Source organism: Sphaeramia orbicularis, chromosome 20 (genome assembly GCF_902148855.1).
Source record: "Sphaeramia orbicularis chromosome 20, fSphaOr1.1, whole genome shotgun sequence".
In the NCBI taxonomy this organism is placed as follows: Eukaryota; Metazoa; Chordata; class Actinopteri; order Kurtiformes; family Apogonidae; genus Sphaeramia; species Sphaeramia orbicularis.
The window spans coordinates 17504869-17524853 of NC_043976.1; the positions used below are offsets into that span (position 1 = coordinate 17504869).

Below are 19985 nucleotides of genomic sequence, written 5' to 3' on the forward strand. Positions count from 1 at the left end.
ATCAGGGGTTACAAACATGTGGCCCGGGGGCCAAATGTGGCCCGCCAAAGGTTCCAATCCAGCCCGTGGAATGAATTTGCAAAGTGCAAAAATTCCACTGTCAAGGCTGTCGAACTCATTTTAGTTCAGGTTCCACATACCCACATACAGACCAGTATGAGCTACAGTAAAATTATAGCATTAACCTGCAAAAAATAATGACTCCATATTTTCTTCTCGGTTTGATGTGAAAAAAATATTACACCAGAGGTGATTTCTCATAGACTGCAAGGGAAGGTCGGCTTCCCTAAAATTACGAAAATTAAATGGTTAAATATGTACAGTTGTGTTGACATTTCATTGACTACAAATGTGTTAGTCAATGAAACGTTCATCTCACAGACGAGTTTGTTCAGAATTAGCTTTATCACAAACCAACAGACTCGATGTTGTTCACTTCTCATACATTCCCGTTGCGCTGTTTTCTCATTCAATCTCTGCTCAGTGCATTTCTCCGTAGACGCTCAGCGTCCATGCACTTCAATGGGACTGAGTGGAACAGTTTTTTTCATTGCCTCAAAACTGGACGGTAATTGGATAAATGCCACGATGTTGTCCCGCCCCCGGACGCTCGGCGTCTCTGAGGGTGAATGGAGCTGTGGGCAGAGCTCGGCTGGGCTGGACGCCAGGCTTCCACGTGCTGATTGGAGGATCAGTCGAATGGCTGAATCCCGTTTGATTGACTGCTGTTTTGAGATCTACTCCTTCACTGACAGAGTTCAGTTTAACACTGTCGCACATTCTGCTGTGAAATCTAGAGAGAAACCACTACGAAATTACTTGTTCATTTCTTGCACTGTAAATAAAACACACTCATTGTACTTCCTTGTTTCAATTTAACGTAATTTCAGCGTTTTCTTGTTTACTTGGTATAAGGACACTGACCATTTTCTTAAAAAGGCACAGAGGGCCGAATTTATGTTTAAATAACTTGACTTTTTTTAAAAAAATGTAAGCCGAGAATGAGCTTCCCCTGTCTGAAAGACGAGCAGTATTACACTATGCCTATAGTTAATAATGACAACTTCATTTTTTTTTTTTAGTAGAAAAAACAACATTAAATTCTGATAATATTTACATTTACAAACTATCCTGGAACAAAAATGTGAATAACCTGAAGAAATATGAACAACCTGAAATTTCTAAAGAAAATTAAGCACAAATCTAACAGTTTTGTGCCTGTTACTAAGTGTTTAGTGTCTTTGTAGATCCAATCCATAATGCACATGTAGAAATGATAAGTTGAGGCATAATATTGTTAAAATTGCACTTACTTTTCTTAAGAAATTTCTTTTTTTTCAGGTTATTCACATCTTTTTTGTTTGGGTAGTTTATAAAAGCAAGTATTTTCATAATTTAATGTTTTTCTTTTTTTTTTAAACTAAAACAAAGAAAAATTTGGAGTTGTCATTATTTATAGGTTATTATGCTATTATTTCAGTGGTCCAGCCCACTTGACTCATTTTCTTTCAGGGGCCACATTCAGCCCGATTTGATCTCAAGTGGGCCGGACCAGTAAGATAATAGCATAATAACCTATAAATAATGACAACTCCAAATTTGTCTTTCTTTTAGTTTAAAAACAACAACAACATTAAATTATGAAAATACTTGTTTTTATAAACTATCCAAACAAAAAAAGATGTGAATAACCTGAAAAAAATGAAATTTCTTAAGAAAAGTAAGTGCAATTTTAGCAATATTATGCCTCAACTTATCATTTATACAGTGTCAAACTGTAAATTCTATTACATTTTGAAAATTAAATGAATTTCAATAAACACCTACTTTACAATTATTGTTAATTAAGTGTGTATACATTTTTTTGGGGACACCCTGTATATGCACCTAAACCACAGATATACACAGTCTTAGTCAAAAGTTAAAAAAAAAATAAATAAAATAAACTTCCTGGATTTAACTCAGCAAATAGTCTAGATCCTTCCATTGGATAATTACTGCAGTGATTCATATGTTTGAGATCTTTAACTGATGCAGTGCGGAGCTTCTCTGTTCTTAAACAACCATCAGTTTGACAGAGAGAGTAAAGATTCGACAATGCCATGATTCATCAGGTTCACTCGGCTTATGTAAGAGTGGTTCAGGGAGTGAGACATCATTTTCAGACATGAATGGGAGTTTTAGGATGTGATGGAGAAGACTTCACAGCAGTCCGACTCTCCCACCATCAATACAAGATCTGGACGAAAAATTAATACAACTATGGACAGAAATAAATATTGTTTATTTTGGCATTGCATAAGCACTGTATGACGTAAACCATGCCGCAGTGAATTCATCCTATGATCAAAACTTAAATAGTGAAATACTGAGTGAAATACGGACTTTCTTTTTTACATCTGTACTATGGTTGACCATTTTTAGACATTTAGGTACGATCACCTGGACCCATTTTGTCTCTGTCATGTAATCAGAGTAACTTATATGCATGTATTATAAAGATTTGAGTCGGTATTTGTAAGCACTTTAACATTATGTATAACAAAATTTGGGGAGATAAAATTTTTAGGTAAAAAATATCAAATTACTTTAAGCTTTATGCAAAGACTCAAAACATGCAGTTCTTGACAGAAACTGATCTCAAGTACGACAAAACCTTTTAGATATTATGTTCAACTATGCTGAAAATTATGGAGGACTGAAGCTGCCATATTGAAAAATATATACAGAAATATAAAAATGGCTTTATAAATTAATTCATGCACCAAGACATGATACAAAAAAAAAAAAATTAAAGGCATTAACATTTCATTTTCTGTAACATTTATTTATTTATTTAGCCCTCATTTATATTTTTTCTTTTTTAATTTTTATCCCCGCATTTATTTTTGTGTTGTTTTCTATTTACATTTTCTTTATCTTTTTTCTTATTTATTTCTATATGTCATTTTCATCTGATATCTTATTAATTTATTGACATTTTTTATTCATAGTCATATATACCTCCCCACTATTCCCCCTCTTGCATTTTCTTCCTCTCTTTATTTCTCCAAGCCTATTTATTTCTGCATCTCTATTTTACATTTCTGCGTCTGTATTTTACATTTCTTTGTGTCCTTTTTCTATTTCTTTGTGCATTTATGCCTCATTAGGCAAATGAGGGGAGCGGTCTTTAAAGCCATGTCCTGCGGTCAGCTCTTTGCCTATTGGTTAATTTCGATTAGGGGGCTGTGCTATCAGTGCAGAACCGACAAGGCATACCTGGTGCTTGTGGTCTTGGTAGAGGGACATGATGCTGTGTAATTTGAAAACCAGCAGAAGTAGTAGTGTAGAAATGGTTGAGTTTTCTGAAGATACTGCAAAGATGAAAATAAAATATAGAAATAAATAAGAAAAGCGATAAAGAAAATGTAGATAGAAAACAATACCAAAATAAATGCAGGGATAAAAATGAAAGAAGAAGAAATGTAAATAAGGACAAAATGAATTTTTTAAAAAATGTACAGAAATTAATTTATCAAGCCATTTTTACATTTCTGTAAATATTTTTCAATATGGCACGTTCAGTCTTCCATAGAAAATACATTTTGAAGTAAAATATTGAAAAGTCTCTGTTTTATTGACATGAGAATGTGGTAACACGTGGACAGATTGCCATAGTAACACATGGATGACTCTTTACCATTGTATGCATCACCCAAAATGTTGACTTATGTTTTAAAACAAGCCAGATATAATTAATTTATTTATTTAATGTATTTAATACTAACATAGTGTTATTTACAACTTGTGGTGGTCCATACTGATATAGATAAATTACAAATAAAGAGTCATTTCTTGGTAACAGTTCACAGATAGTGTTTTTTAAATGTGACAGGTTGAATACTTTTCAAATTTTTTACATATAAATTCAAATTTGAGCTGTATTTTTATGTCTGAGGTGTGGTTATGGTGTAAAAAGTACAATCAATAAAATCGGTTGTAACTTTTTTTTTCTACAAGTGGTATTTTAAAAAGAATAAAAGTTCCATAAAATACAGATCTTTTACTAAAAATGAGCTCACTTGATAAATGATGTGTGCAAATTTATTTTTTCATGTTGATCACTTTCGCTTGATCGAACCCATTTGCTAATGCCATTTTGAAGGTAAGAGATGTTACTGTTGGACTAGAACGCAGACACTGAGGAACTGGAGCTTATTTTAACTGGACAAATGATTCATATCCTTTCATTCATTTATTCATTTATTTGTTTTGAGCACAAGAAAAAACTTTTTTTTTTTTAATGTGTAAAAGGAACTAATATCAGAGCAAAAACATTAATAAATAAAGGTGTTCAAGACAATATAGTTATTTACATAAAAATAACTATTTAGGCTGTTATCATGGATATAGTGTATGTGAAAATAACTTAAAACCTCCTTATAACGGCTCTACTCTATGGTTTATAAAGCATAATGTTGACTTTGTAAATAGTTCATTTGTTTTATGGCTATTTTAATGGCCAATTAAAAAAAAAAAAAAAGCCAAGTGTTCAAATAATTTTAGCCACCACTGCATACTCTGCATTTATATAATATTTTTATAATCAAAACCAGCCCTATTCCCACAGCACGAGCATAACCTGGATTATCTCCATGACTGTGTCTCATGCATCACTTTTGCACAGGATAAGCAAAGTCATTTTATTTCCTTGAATTTACTGACATTATTTTCCAGTTCCGATGTCAAGGCTCACCGTTTAAAGATAACTGTTGAAATATGGAAAAATGTTCCTTACTGTAGCTGCCAGGCATGTCATCCATCTCCTCATCTTTAGACATTCCACTTTTTTGACAGATTGAAGTTTGTTCTTTCAGTGAATATCCATGCTTTACTGTGGCATGTGCCTCGTGAATTACCAAGGAGGGAACAAGAAATGTTGCAAGTCACTCCAAAACCACAGAGATGGCCATTTGGATGGTGCTAATATTAGTACTGCTGATTGGTCATTTGTGGTGGAATTTTCTCAGAGAGCTACAGGAAGTACTAATGAGCAAATAGATACATAAATCCTCCTTCAACGAGATCTTTTAACCAGTGGTGTAGTGGTCCCTGGAGAAGTGGGTATAGACTCTCAATTTTTTTTTTTCTTTTTTTTTTTTTTTTGTAGTCCAGAAAAACGCTCTGTTTTAGAAACAGTGACATGTCAGAGTACTCTGTTTAGTTTATCCAAAAATCCATCAGTAGTATTTGCTCACTATTATAAAATTAACATGACTTGATCAGGAGCAGTTTGTAGGTTTTACAGGTCACACAAGCAGCTGCAGGAATGTAAATGTATTCAACATGAGGCAAACATGAGATAACGTTAGCCTTCCATAACGTTAGCCTACTCACACAGTTTAACTATTGGTGATGAAATCTCTTCTCTAAATGTGCAGTCATATGACCAGTAGTTTAAAACATTCTGCCTTTCTTGTTCGTATTTCCAACAATCGCGCATCTTTCAACGAGACGTGCAGTGGCCTGTCAATCAACTGGGGTGGCGCTGGTACCTGAGGTGTCCAATCAGGTTCCAGAGGTGGCCAGCGCTAGTTAGCAATATTTTCCTCTGCATGACCCGCCCTACTCTACCTCTGATTGGCTCATCACTCCTTATGCCTAAAGTTTACCAATCCAATCAGTGAAGGTGCAGAGTACTAGCCAATTAGAGGCAGAGTAGGGCGGATCATGGCTTCACCATCCTAGGGGAAAACATGGGCAATTTTGCTCGGAAATACTACTGAATGGTGCACATCAGGGGTATTTAGAAGTGGGTATACACAATGCTGACTGAAAAATTAGTAGGTATTCGCCGTATACCACCATATACCCTGGACTACACCACTGCTTTTAACTGCAAAAATCAGTGGATCTCAACCTTTTTTGGCTCATGACCCCATTTTAACATCACAAATTTCTGGCAACCCCAGACATTTAAAACGGAGACATTTTTTTTGCTAAAATTAATTTGTTTTTGATCATGTAATAGTTTGCTATACTATGTTGCAAATAAACGTGAGTTTTAGATGACATTTAGTCTATATAATGTATATTATAATGGACGGAGGCAAAAAAGCCAGGTGTAGATTACTGCACAAAGTGAGAATTTTATTTTCCTTGGTCAGGATATGTACGGTCAGTCCAGCTTGGATTTACAAGGCTGACAATTAATACTGAACAAACAACAAATCAAACTATGAATTATGAAAGAGCTGCAGCATCTGAAACCAACCACAATGAACATTTGAAAGATAAACAGTACCACAGTGCTTCAGTTTCAGCTTCACAGTTTGTCATGTCTTTTATAGATTCTGATTGTCTCTAAACTCACCGTATATTTTTTATTATTATTTTTTTTATTTTTTTTTTTTTTTTTAATCAATTACTAGAAATTTCAGGCAACCCCATTTGAATTCCAGGCGACCCCACGTGGGGTTCCGACCCCAAGATTGAAAAACGCTGGCATAACTCAAGATCAAGTTGTCTAAATTGACTGGAGTTAGATAAAGTTCACACATAAAAGGACATATAGATTCTTTGTGTGCTGTATAGAGAGAGACAAAGCCCTTATGCAGCTATAACCTGGAGAATTGCATCCTTATTTTAGACATAATTGCATGCCTTGCTATAATGTCCTGAGCAAAATCGTAATAGAATAGTGTCTCACAATAAGACTACATGATCTAATTGCAGTGATACCAAGGCCATACAGAGTCGAGCCTGGTGGCTCAGCTGCAGGCATCTAGCCTCTTGAAATGGAAAATTAAGGGGAGGAAAAGACTGCTAGTGACAAAATGTTTGTGTGTGTGTGTGTGTGTGTGTGTGTGTGTGTGTGTGTGTGTGCGTGTGTGTGTGTGTGTGTGTGATATTTCAACAACATCAGTGTTACCTTGGTTACTAATCCTATTTACTGAGGATTGGATCCATTATTGAGGTTCTTCGGCTCAAAGCTGAATAGTTTTTATCACCGTGCATCAGGGACGGCGTCTCAGAGAAAGCGAATATTGAATATGCACTGTTTTCTTCGCAACATTTCAGAGCATTTACTACACTAAGTATAATCCATTTTTGGAGTATAAACTGTAATGAAAACTCAGATTTCTTGTTGGAAAGATAAATCATTTACATGCATTAAAAAGCAAATAGTATTACTTTACAATGAGCATCTTTAGTCAGTTATTAATTGGGTTGTAAACAAAATACATAATCAATAGGGTGAGAGAAAACAGAAAAAAAAGTGCAACACTGACATATTGCTGTCCTGTTAAATCTCAGATCTCATTGTTACTGACCTTTTGCGTCTTTTCCATCAGTCACCATTATTGCCTACCTGCCAGTGTGATGTGTTCATAGGTTCAAGAAGGTGCAAGAAATTATTAGCAGTATTAGCATATCTTAATACTTAAAAAGATTAATTTAACCAAAAAATAGCTGATAGTAAGTTGCGTTGTGCTTTACTCTTGTGATTTATTTTATACTTCATAATAAAAAAAAAACTTTTGTGTTTTATGGTATTAAATTGTTAGTAAATATAGTACCATTTCACAATAAAAGTACCCTTCTGAAGGATTCATAGACAGTACAGAGGTAGTTTGCTAACTATTTTCAAAAATAGTTCTAAAACACTAGAAAACAAGGTGATAAATTGCTTAGTTAAACTTCAATACCTATCTGTTTCATCTGCTGTTCACTTTTTCTTTTTTTGTAAATATATATTTTCAGTTTCCAGTGATGTAGGACATGTTTTGGACTGTGCTGGGTCCTGAGTATATATTAGTGAGAACTGATAAGAAATGACAGATAATTTAACCTGCAAAAAAAAACGAAAAAAACAAAACAGAATTAGCACACTAGCAGTTAGCATCCAAGAAAAAGTGACCGTTTCTAGCCATGTGAAAGTGTTTTTATACTATATGTCATGATGACAAGTGCACCTTATAAATATAACTATATAACTAAAAGTAATTAAAAATAATAAAAATAATACTGGTAGAGTTTGAGTTTGGTAACACTTATGTATTTTTGCTGCCTTGTAGCTAGCAGATGTTTTTAATACTATGCTAAACAAGGACTTCTACTCTTTTATTATTGTTTTCATATTATTATGTAAGTATCATGACACCAGCAGTAGTAAAACAGTAACAAAGTTTATAGTTATCACTTCCTGGCATAAACACTTTTTAATGAGCTTTAAAATAAGGCAGTGGCTACTGCCACAGTACTGTGACATGAAATATCAGTTTGTCTATTGCCACAGAGCCAATCAAATGTTAGCATTTAACCTGTGTCAATAAGCAGTAAGGACATTTTGATGCCACAGAGCCAATCATGGATACTGTTCCATGAACTCATTAGCCTCTTGTTGCCACAGTACTGTGGTGATATAAGGCGTACACACAACAACAAAATTATGTCAATCTGCAAAAGTTTAATATCGTTTCAGCCTTTTGTCCACATGACACCAGCATTGTTGTTGTCCTGAAATGGTATTTTTGGAGAATGAATAGGAATGACTATGAATAGGTAAAACACCACTTTATGGAAACGATGACGCCATAGTACCACATGACCAGAAGAAGAAAACCTTGGATGTAACAATCAGTAACAACAACAACAATGGCAGATTACAAAGTTGTGTTTGTGCTGCAGGCACCGCTAAGGTTATTAGCAGCACTACAGCAAAACCTGCCATCTTCTTCTTATTATTGTGTTTATGTTTGTACTCGGCATGCTGAAGAAGAAGGACCTCATGCACATGCTCATTGCATTCTTCTGTGATTTTAGTGTATCTTTCGGCTCTGTATGTGTTTGTGTACAGCGCCATATATAGGTGTGGGATACGTTTTACACCGTTTTAACCCAGTTTTCCCATCTCCACCTGTACGCAAATATTTCTTGAAGCGATACGTGTATGAACGCAAAACTTTTAGAATCCACAAAACATCTGTTAACTGGTACCCTAGCCTTTTCCTGTACCCGGATATGCACATGTCATGTGCAGTGTTTATTGCTACAGTACTGTGTCAGCAGGGTGACAGGTTTCCAGTCTACACATGATATAACTAGGGCCCTGATTGGCTCTGTGGTAAAAGACAAATGAGAAAGTTAGTCCTACAGTACTGTGGTAATAGCCACTTCCTTAAAGAATAATGTCTGAACTGATATGTGCAAACTCTCAACTAATAGTGTTCATTAATGACTGACTGAAGGGTCCAGTTAAAGTGAGCAAAGCAAGATTTGAGAATTAACGTGATGTTGCCAAATAGTGAGGTCAAATTGTTGTGCAAAAACAGTCATAAGTGTTTAGTAGTGGCTTGTAAATGGTTTGAAACCTAATTTGTAAAACATTCCATGCGTTTACATGACAACTTTTATTCCTGGTTCAAACCGATTAAAGGTTAGATCCTATTTAAGATGCCCATGTAAACACCTTACTCCAGTTGAAAAAGAAAAGTTTGGATTTATTCCGTTTGGACTTTATTCCTGCCATTCTGTGCATGCTCGTTGTCTTGTCCTGTCGTAATGACACACACATTCTGCGCTGGTGGAAGAATATGCAATGCAGTCTAGTCAACCCAAACCGTTCCAGTGGACTATTCTGAGGGGCTCTACCAGCCTCTAAAACCCTGAAGGAATAGTTCACCACTTGTTTTTTAATTCGTCATCCACTGAGTTAGATAAGTGGGCAAAACAGTTTGCATTGCAGTGCACAGATTGCCTTGTTCTTGCAGCCCTTCCGTTAGCTTAGCTTAGCATAACTGCTTCATTCCTATGATCAGACGTAGCCAAGCTTTTATTGGTGATTTGTAGTATTTTATGATTTATTACTTTAATCCGGTGGGGTCAATATGATCACAATTTGAGGCTCAAATCATGGCGATGTGACTTACTGAAGTAATAATTGGGAAATAAAAACTATTGCAAAGCTAAAACGGTAAAGCAAAGCTAATTTTGCGCATGCATCCCTTCCAACAAAAAGATTTTCCAGCTTCCGTCAACACAACAGTCCCAAGATTGTATGAGTGTAGTAAGTTGCGGATCTAAAGAAATAATTAGGGAGAATCGGATTTCACAAAATCACTTACAAAAGACTACAAATCACCTTTAGAAAACTGGCTACGTGTGACCATGGAAATGCAGTGACTATGCTAAGCTAAGCTAACAGAAGGGCTGCGAGAACCGAATAAACGTTTCTCATGTAAACCTTTATTCGGGTTTAACATTTCCGTGTAAACAGAAGGGAAAGTACTTTAGTTCCAGATTAATTTCTTCTGGAAAAATAAATCGGATTTAAAAAACATCATGTAACTGTACCCATTGTTAACTGTAAACCACATAAATTGTTAAGTAGCTTGTAAATACAAAGTGTAATCTTACTGTTTAGTGGTTCCTCAGAAAAATACTTCATAGATAAAAGATAGTGAACATCTATTTATCTCATCTTACTGCTGGAATTAAAAATATAGCACTCTATCCAATCATCTTTATAACAGCAAACATTCAGGTTATGTAAAGGTCAGCTTGGAATAATTACAGGGGGGACCTATCAAAGCTGAAGCTAATGCACACTGATAACTTGACAGCACAAAGAAGTATTGAATAAAACTGTACCATGAATTACAGCCTACGCTTTGTGTGATCACTGAAATGGCACACAAAGCATTAGGGATGCAACAATATGGGTATTGAGATAGCAAAGCTTTTCTTCTGACAGCTACTGTATTTGGTTTCTCACAAAAACACAGAAAACTGCCGCGGTACTCACACACATTTCATTTCTTCACTTGTCCCACTCAGCCATTCAGCGGGTGCATTTCAGCTATGCCAGATTGTTGCATAGTTGAGCAGTCGACTGGCCAGTGACCTTGTTGGCAATAAAATAAATAAACATTCATGCCACAGCAAAAAGTGCACAATTATATTTCAAAGAGGACATTCATGTATTAACAATGTGTTTTCTTTAGGAGCAGAAATAGCTGGAGTTGGCCTATCCAAAAACCTCTAAAGCCCTGTCCTCCCCCCTCCCCCCTCTGTCTGTGTCCCAGGAGGGCAACTGGAGGAGAATGACTGGTAAAACCCAAACCAGCAACGTGACCAACAAGAATGACCCGCGCTCTCTCAACTCCAGAGTCTTTATTGGCAACCTCAACACAGCCATCGTTAAGAAGACGGACATAGAGGTCATCTTTGCCAAGTATGGGAAGATAGTGGGGTGTTCGGTGCACAAGGGTTACGCCTTTGTACAGTACATGAACGAGAGGAACGCCCGAGCGGCCGTGGCGGGAGAAAATGCACGCATCATCGCCGGACAGCCTCTCGGTGAGTCCTCTTTTGGGTTCTTTTTGACATTGTGGAAAAGCAGGTCCGGCATTTACACTACACATCATAAAAACTGCATCCTTGAAAAACAGAATGTTTCGTTAAAGCCTTTTCTTTGTGAGAGGAATGGATTGTCTCTCCCGGGAACACAAAATGCCTGGAGCATTTCTCAGACTTTTAGTTTAGATCCTCCCTCGACTCCTAAATACCGGAATGACTGTGTTTGTTGTCCCGCTGTTTTGGAGAAAGTCCCAGCTAGAAACCATTAACTGATCTACCACTGAATGTGAGCATAGTTTGATTTTTACATTTAACGAGAAGGAACTTGCAAAAAAGTATGTCAAAGTTCTGCATACTTGGAGCAGAGTATGTTAAGTAGCATGGGATGCTGGGAAAATTTGGTGTACAAGCATTGATTTTGTAATGTGTGGGCCGATTGTCATGTTTTATGTAATATTTTACCAGTCGTATTTGTTTTGCATATTTCTGTGAGGTAACATCTTTGGGAGCTTGGTAGATGCGATTCATAAGGCGTCTTTGGAAAAATCTGAGAAAAGTTAGAAATAAATTGTAAAAATCACATATGTGAAGGTTATAAATCTGCCCTTTCTGACTGTATTTGCTGAAATATGTAAGAAGCTTGAAATGAAAGGCATCATCTTGGGCCTTATTTTGGTAGAGCATGTTTCTGTGAGTTGAACTGCAAACTCAAGGCTCAAGGCTATTGATTTATACAATTTTTTATGTGAATGATTCCGACTACATGATCTATCACCCATAGGCAATAGGAATTTCATTAAATTCTTTTTGTGAATTATTCCCTGAACATGGAAACCTGAGTTCTCACTGACTCTTAATATGATACAGGACTACCCTATAATGCCAAACGTATCCTATTTGATACATGAGTTTTGAAGCCCTCTACATGATCAGTGTGATTTTTTTTTCTTGAAAAACCTGTTGTATACAATTAGATACATGCAATACACAGATAATCCACCAGGGGTGGAATTCATTCACCAGAGGCCTTTCCAGTGACACTACAAGACTGTCATTAATGTGGAAGGAGGCAGAACTTTGACAGTTTTGAAAAGGAATTACCAATTTGTTAGACATGTTTGTGTTGTATTATGTTTTTTTTTTTTGTTTTTTTTTTCTCAAAAATAATAATATTTGAGCATTGAGACCCAATGTATCAAATATGATACAATATTGAAACTCATACATGGAAACTGATATTTAGAAAAAAAAAAAAAAAAAAAAAAAAGGGTTGTTAAGAAGGACCAATAAAGGCTCCAGTTTCAAATAACTGGAATTTTCTATCAATAATTTAATGGTTCAGGCTAAGGATGTAAACAATTAATCGACTATCAATTATTGTCAGTAAGAATTTGCTCTGTTAAATTATTCAGTGAAATCTCGCTTCATCATGTCAGTGATGCGAAGTCAGAAATGCCCATTTCTTCTAAACTGTCTCTCTTCAGATCCATTTATTTTATTGAATTTCTCTGCAGAATTTCTTTAGTTCTAGCACATAAATGTCCTTGCCTGTACTGTATCCAGTGGTACAATGAATCAGTCATTAAGGAATATGATATGCTTTTTTCATGAAGTATATAAGCAATATTTAGCTTTTATTCTTGTAGACCTGATCGAAAGAGAAATTCAGATTCTCTGAAAAATCGCCGTATATCAATTAATCATTAATCGATCGATAAGGTCAATCAACTAAGGATTAATGGATAATTTGCATCCCTAGTTCAGGCTTTACAGGGTTAAACTGCATCACTTTATGCATGACTGGCATGAGTGAATTTAGAGGCTGAATTAAGAGCTTAGTCTCCAAATTCACTTGACATGTGCATGTGTGTAAGTGTTATGGGCATGGTGATAATAGGCACATCAACTCGGAACCTGCTGTTGGACCTGGGCTGGAGGAGTGGAGGAGGTAGATTGCAGGCTTTGCATTACATTATTGTAATATGGCATTTAAGTGACAACAGCAAGGGTGTCTTTAAGGCTAGAATTGTTGGTTCAGCTGTGCTTTTGGTATAATTACAGTACTTCCACAGGGATTTCAGCAGGACACGTGTTTGTCAACTCACTTCCTCTGGCTTAAAGATGATCTTTCTAACTGCTCGTACACTCTGCCACTCCATTATACAGTATCCTCGGGGTAGATTTTGGGTTTGAGTCTAGCGGTGAAGGAAAGGAAGTTTTATATAAAATAATGAACATAGAACACAGAACCCAGATAAACAAACTTAATTCAAAGGCCTGGCCCAGAGAGAATAATATCCCCTAGACTGTTAATGAAAATTAAGTAATATAATTTATGTTGGGAGCAAAAATAGAATACACAAGGAGCAAAGCAGACAAAGCTGATTTAAAGATTTTTCCAGACTACATTTATCAACCTAACATCAAACCAATAGCCTGACTCGACTTTTCTATAAGCACTCATTCTGCTGAGAGATCTGAGCCGTTCCCTCATTTACTTTATTGGTCGCTGTTTGTGTAAGCCTGCCTACGACAGACTTATTATAGCTTTGGGATATTCATTAGGTTTTTTTTTATTTATATTTAGATCTTTCAGTTTAGTTTTTGATTTCAGTTTAGTTTATTTTACAAAGGAGACAGCTTATTTTTTTTTTATTTTTTACAAGAATTGACTAGTGTTGTTTTAATTTAGTTTTGGTTTCATTACCTTCAAAGGGGAGGCAAGGGGTATTGTTTGTGGTTTGATTTGTTTTTTTGTTTGTTAATACTTTAGCAGCAAAATTATTGGTTGAATTAATACCAAAATGGGTTTATAGATTGTCAGTGACCCAGAATAGATGTGATTATATTTTGGGAAAAGTAGGTCACACTTCATTTTTTTAAATACATTTTTTAAAATCTTTTTTTCTTCCCATTTACTTATAATGGCCGAAATTTCAAATGTCTACAAAAACATCAATTTTGTCTCAATTCACTTCAAACTTTGCACATATATAGAGGCAGTTGTTATACATCACTGTGACATAAAGGTAAGGCATATATTGTATATAACTGAAATAACACAAAATCATTTTTAAGGTCATTGTAATGTTAACACTTTTTTTGGTTTAAAAAAAAAAAAGACTCACCTGTTCACTGCTGCCTTTAACTAAAAGGCTTTTAATTTTTTAAATTTTATGTTCTCCTTCAAAACTCTGCACTGCAGCTCTTACTTTAACATGTGTGTGTTTTTATATTTTTGGGTTGTATGTGTTGTTTTCTTACTTGCTGTTTTTAATCACCTTTTACATGTTTCTTTTATAATGTTTTAAATGTGTTTCTTGTTCCCTTGTTGTTGTATTTCAATGCCCTGTGTGAAGCACCTTGAATTGCCTTGTTGCTGAAATGTGCTATACAAATAAACTTGCCCAGCCTTCAAATGCTGACATGCATGTACAGTCGTGGAAAAAATTATTAAACCACCCTTGTTTTCTTCCAATTCTTGTTCATTTTAATGCCTGGTACAACTAAAGGTACATTTGTTTGGACAAATATAATAATAACAACAAAAACAGCTCAGAAGAGTTTAATTTCAGAGCTGATATCTAGCCATTTTCCATGTTTTCTTGATAATAACCAATATCACTTCAGTTCTTACATCAATAGCTATGGCATTGTACTGATAAAAACAGTGCTTTTAGGCATTCCATGGGGTTTTTTTGCCTGTTTTAGTCACATGATACACACAGGAGTTACTACTTGATTGCATAACCATTTTTTTTTATGACTTCAGATGGTCTACTAATTTTTTCCGTGACTGTACATGCTGACATCACCATACGTACATGTATATAGACTTGATTATATCGGGACACGCTCAGATATGCTGACATTAGCACACACATAGAAATGATGACAGTTGGATCGATGCCAAAATAAGCAACAATACATGCAAGGGGTGGTGTTTGTTGTGCCCGGTACCACTTGATTATTTATTATTTCATCTTCTATGAGGAAAAGGCAGGTTTTAAAGAAGCTCAAAAATAGGATGACATACCACATGACGCTGAGTACAAAAAAGGTACCATGTGGTGCAAGGCCATTTCATTTATTCACACCATGAACTGTTAAATTTAAGGGGAAACAAAAACAGAGCTGGTTTAACCTGCACTTCCGCTTTTTTTTTTTTTTTTTTTTTTTTTGTTATTCCCTGTTTGTTGGTTTCAGTATTTTATTTTGCAAGAACTTCCAAAGGCAGCACAAAAGTCTGTCATTGTAGAGCATGTCTTGGTTTTTCTAACCATGACAGATTCATGGGGCCCAGCATTTGTGGAGGGCCATAGAGCAGAGGAGGGGGTCCAACGGATATATATAGGCTAGAACTGTGTAATAGGCATAGAAGTGGGGAATTGGACATTGAAACCATTTTAAGTTTCAGTTTCGTTTTCATGTTATGTATGGACCACATGCAAACCCCCTTCCCTGCTCCAACAGAATACTGATTTTTTTTTTTTTTCTTCTACTTGTCTTGTCCAGCATCCTAACAGCAAAATGGTAGTCTGGCTGCCTTTTGGTGCTGAACAAATTTGCGTTGCCAAGGGAAACTTCATATTTCAACTTCAAGTATATGAAGCTCCACTTGATATTCTACTGTGTTTATTATGAGTTTTATTCAACCACATTTCGATGCCAGACCTGACATGGGGTGGGGTGGGGTGAAGGGGAGAGAACAAGAGAGAAGAAGGTGGCGAAGACCCTCACAAGGAAGTATCAACAATACAAACAGTAACAACCATGGTGACAATTATAATGGTAACAGTAACTGCAACCAGAACTGAGTAAACTGGGCAGAAGAGAGAGGAAAAACAAAACAAACACAACTACAAAACTTCTGCTTAATTTTTGTTTGTGTTGCATTGTTCATTATTGCTTTTATTTAGTCATTTTGTGTGTTTTTTTCTTTTTTTTTTGCTTACCCAGTTTTAGTTTGGGTTTTCATTATCAATTCACACCTGAAAAATAATATAAACTCCAAACTGACGCTCTAATCTACAGGTGTCAAACATGCGGCCTGGGGGCCAAATCCGGTCCACCAAAGGGTCTAGTCCAGCCCTTGGGATGAATTTGTGAAATGCAAAAATTCCACTAAGATATTAATAATTCTTTTAGTTCAGGTTCCACATTCAGATTAATTCAGTCTCAAGTGGGTCATAATAACCTATAAATACTCCAAATTTTTATCTTTGTAAATGTAAATGTTTTCATGTATTTACACTAAAGCAAAGTATAATATTGCAAAAATATCTGAATAACCTGAACAAATATGAACAACCTGAAATGTCTTAAGAGAAGTAAGTGCAATTTTAATAATATTCCACCTGTTACTAAATGTTTTGTGTGTTTGTAGATCCACTGTGATCTGTAATTTATAATGCACATGTGTAAATGATATGATATGATAGTGAAGCATAATATTGTTAAAATTACACATTTTCTTTAGTTTGTTCATTTTATTCACATTGTTTGAAAGGATAGTTTGTAGATGCAAACATTTTCATAATGTGATTTTATTTTTTCACTCTAAAACAGGGGTGTCAAACTCATTTTAGTTCAGGGGCCACATTCAGCTAAATTTGATCTGCAGTGGGCCGAACCAGTGAAATAATAACATAATAATATATAGATAATGTCAACTCCAAACTTTTCTCTATATTTTATAGTGAAAAAAGTAACAGTAAACAATGAAAATGTTTACATCTACAAACTATCCTTTCAAACAATGTGAATAACTTGAACTAACTAAAAAATAAGTGTAATTTTAACAATATTCTGCCTCAGTTTATCATTTACACATGTTTATTTTAACTTACAGATCACAGTGGATCTACAAATACACAAAACATTTCATATCAGGCAGAATATTGTTAAAATTGCTCTAATTTTTCTTAAGACATTTCAGGTTGTTCATATTTGTTCGGGTTTTTCACTTTTTTTTGTGAAATTATACTTTGCTTTAGTGTAAATACATGAAAATATTTACATTTACAAAGAGAAAAATTTGGAGTTGTGAGTATTTATATGTTATTATGATAGTATTTTACTGGTCTGACCCACTGGAGAATTGGTCTGCATGTGGAACCTGAACTAAAAGGATTGTTAATTTCTTAATATCTATTTTTGCATTTCACAAATTCATCCCAAGGGCCAGACTGGACCCTTTGGCGGGCCGGATTTGGCTCCCGGGCCACATGTTTGACACCTGTGCTCTAAAACATAGAGAAAAATTTGGAGTTAACATTATTTATACATCATTATATTATAATTTTACTGGTTCGGCCCACTTCAAATCAAATTTAGCTGAATGTGGCCCCTGAACTAAAATGACTTTGACACCCCTGCTCTAATCTCATTGAAACACCATAAAGTTCTTGAAATATTTTGTGCATCTCTGTATGACTTCTGCTCCATCATAGAGAGACAAACCACAGCACCAGTCCTGTTTCCCTAATTGATGGTTGCTAATGTGCATTTTCTCTTTAAGTTTTTCATTAGTTTCATATTTGGTGTTATGGATGTTGTAATCATCGCATAGGCAGGAAAAAAAAAAATCATCATCAGTTATTAAAAGCCTTTCAGCTGACGACTATCACCAGTCAAAGCCAAAACCATCTCTGAGCACTGTACCATATCTATAATATTACTCTTACTGATTTATTTGTGACTACTCTGCAAACCATTTGATTGTCTTCACGTGTGATTGCTTGTATTTGGTTGAGAAAGCAAACATAATGGAAAGTATTTCCATTACTCCGGAGTTAATTTCAAACCAACCTTGCAGCAAAGCAGTCCTGCCCTCATAGTTATCACTCAATCTGCGAGTCATGTGGCAGGAGTCTGACTGGAAGATACAGCCTTAATTGACAATTAAGGACACCCTTAGTCTCATCCGCCCAGGCTGATGATTTTTATATTAACATGCCAAAGAAATGAATCAGCCATGTAATGATTCAGAGCTGAGGAATGACCCGCACTAAGGATCTGTCTTCCTGTTCAAAAATGTTTCATTAAAGCGTTATTACCTGTGAGTTGATTGCACCTCAATTTCATAGTTCAGAGCTGTAGGAGAGGCGATACCGCCCTGTAACTGAACAAACTGTACCGAGACACGTCGCTTTTTCAGCTGTCATTCCGTCTGTTTGCTGAGATCATCTATCACCCACATGAATAGAAACAGCGCATGTTGGTGCGGAGGCTGAAGTTCTGCACACTATGTTTTGAAGGCATGGATGGCGTTGTACTGGAAAAGAGGTCAGTGGAATAATCTCATCAGACTGCGCCTGCACACGTCCACTTCGGCCGCTCAGACCCACACTGGTCATGAGTAATCTGTGCGCTCAATGATACACCGGGGTCAAAGGTCACAGACTGATGCCACCAAAGAGGATGAGTCTATCACTTAGTTGTTTGTGTGTGCATATGGATGAAAAGCAGCTGATGAATGAACGCTAGGATTGGATAAAATAAAAACACAGCTGGCAGCGTCTTCACCCCTGAAAAAACCAACGCTTCAATAGGTTATCAAACATGAACAGTTGACAAAATCACATCGAGGACTATGAGCACAGCAATTACGACTAAATAGCAGTGCATGTAATGTTATTCTGTATAGTAGAAGAGTTGTATCACTATGTATTATAAGAGTTACAGTCATGAAGACGATCCTGTTGAAATGAACGCAGATGTTGAAAACTTAGCAGTAGACAAAGCTTTTATATCTCCCTTAACCTGAACTCAACAATGCAAATCAGCACATTTTTCATAGATTTATGCACAAGGATATTAAGATATGAGGATAATATTGATTAAATATTTATAAGAATATATGAATCATCTTTTTCTGTTTGTTTTTCTTGCTTTTACATGCAAACTGTCTCATTTCTGCACCTCTCAATCGAAATAATAAAAGACAGTCTTTGGTGACATTGTGAAGTAGTGTGGAGTCACAGAATTGGATGTTTTCACTACTAGTGGTAAAAATCATTCTGGCAAATGTCCTGATTGTAAATAAAGTATTGTAGTCAAGTTTTATTCACATATTATTAAGTGACATACAAGTCTAACGGATTCTGATGTAATGTTACATGAAACTTAGTTGTTTGTATATTAGATGAGTAGACTAACCTAATGGTAAGTAACTATTATGTTAACCCTTTCATGCATAGTGGTTACTACAGTGGACAGCTGTTCAAAGGTGTTCTCTTATATATTCATGGATTTTTGTTGTTTTAGTTCCATATCAGCCAACACAGTGGATGCTTATGCATAATCCCCAACACTGCAATTCACACCATTACTGTAACTTTGCTGTTCTAGATAAACCTGATCTGCAGTAATATGCTTGAGTATAAAAAAAAATCACTATAATTGCTGTAATTAACCGATTTGTTTTAAACACGAGGTTTTTGAGTTTTTTGGGGTTTTTGGGGTTTTTTTGCATATCATCTCTATTATTGTTAAAAAAAAAAAAAAATATATATATATATATATATATATATATATATATATATATATATATATATATATTTCATAGTTTTCACACAGTATATCAGTAAATACAGGTTTCTTTGCCTCTAAAGTTAAACACGTTGTCCAGCTGAGTGGAC

At 35.4% G+C, this 19985-nt stretch overlaps 1 protein-coding gene across 3 annotated transcripts in view; it reads left to right on the forward strand.

Moving 5' to 3' along the window:
* The window catches only part of ralyl (RALY RNA binding protein like), a 285060-nt gene that overhangs the window by 111112 nt on the left and 153963 nt on the right, over positions 1 to 19985 (forward strand). For all 3 annotated transcript variants that reach the window (XM_030123064.1, XM_030123065.1, XM_030123066.1), the window contains one exon: positions 11070 to 11343. In XM_030123064.1, coding sequence (XP_029978924.1) covers positions 11088 to 11343 — 256 coding nt within the window. In that variant the 5' untranslated portion in view covers positions 11070 to 11087. The remainder of the gene's footprint in view (positions 1 to 11069; positions 11344 to 19985) is intronic.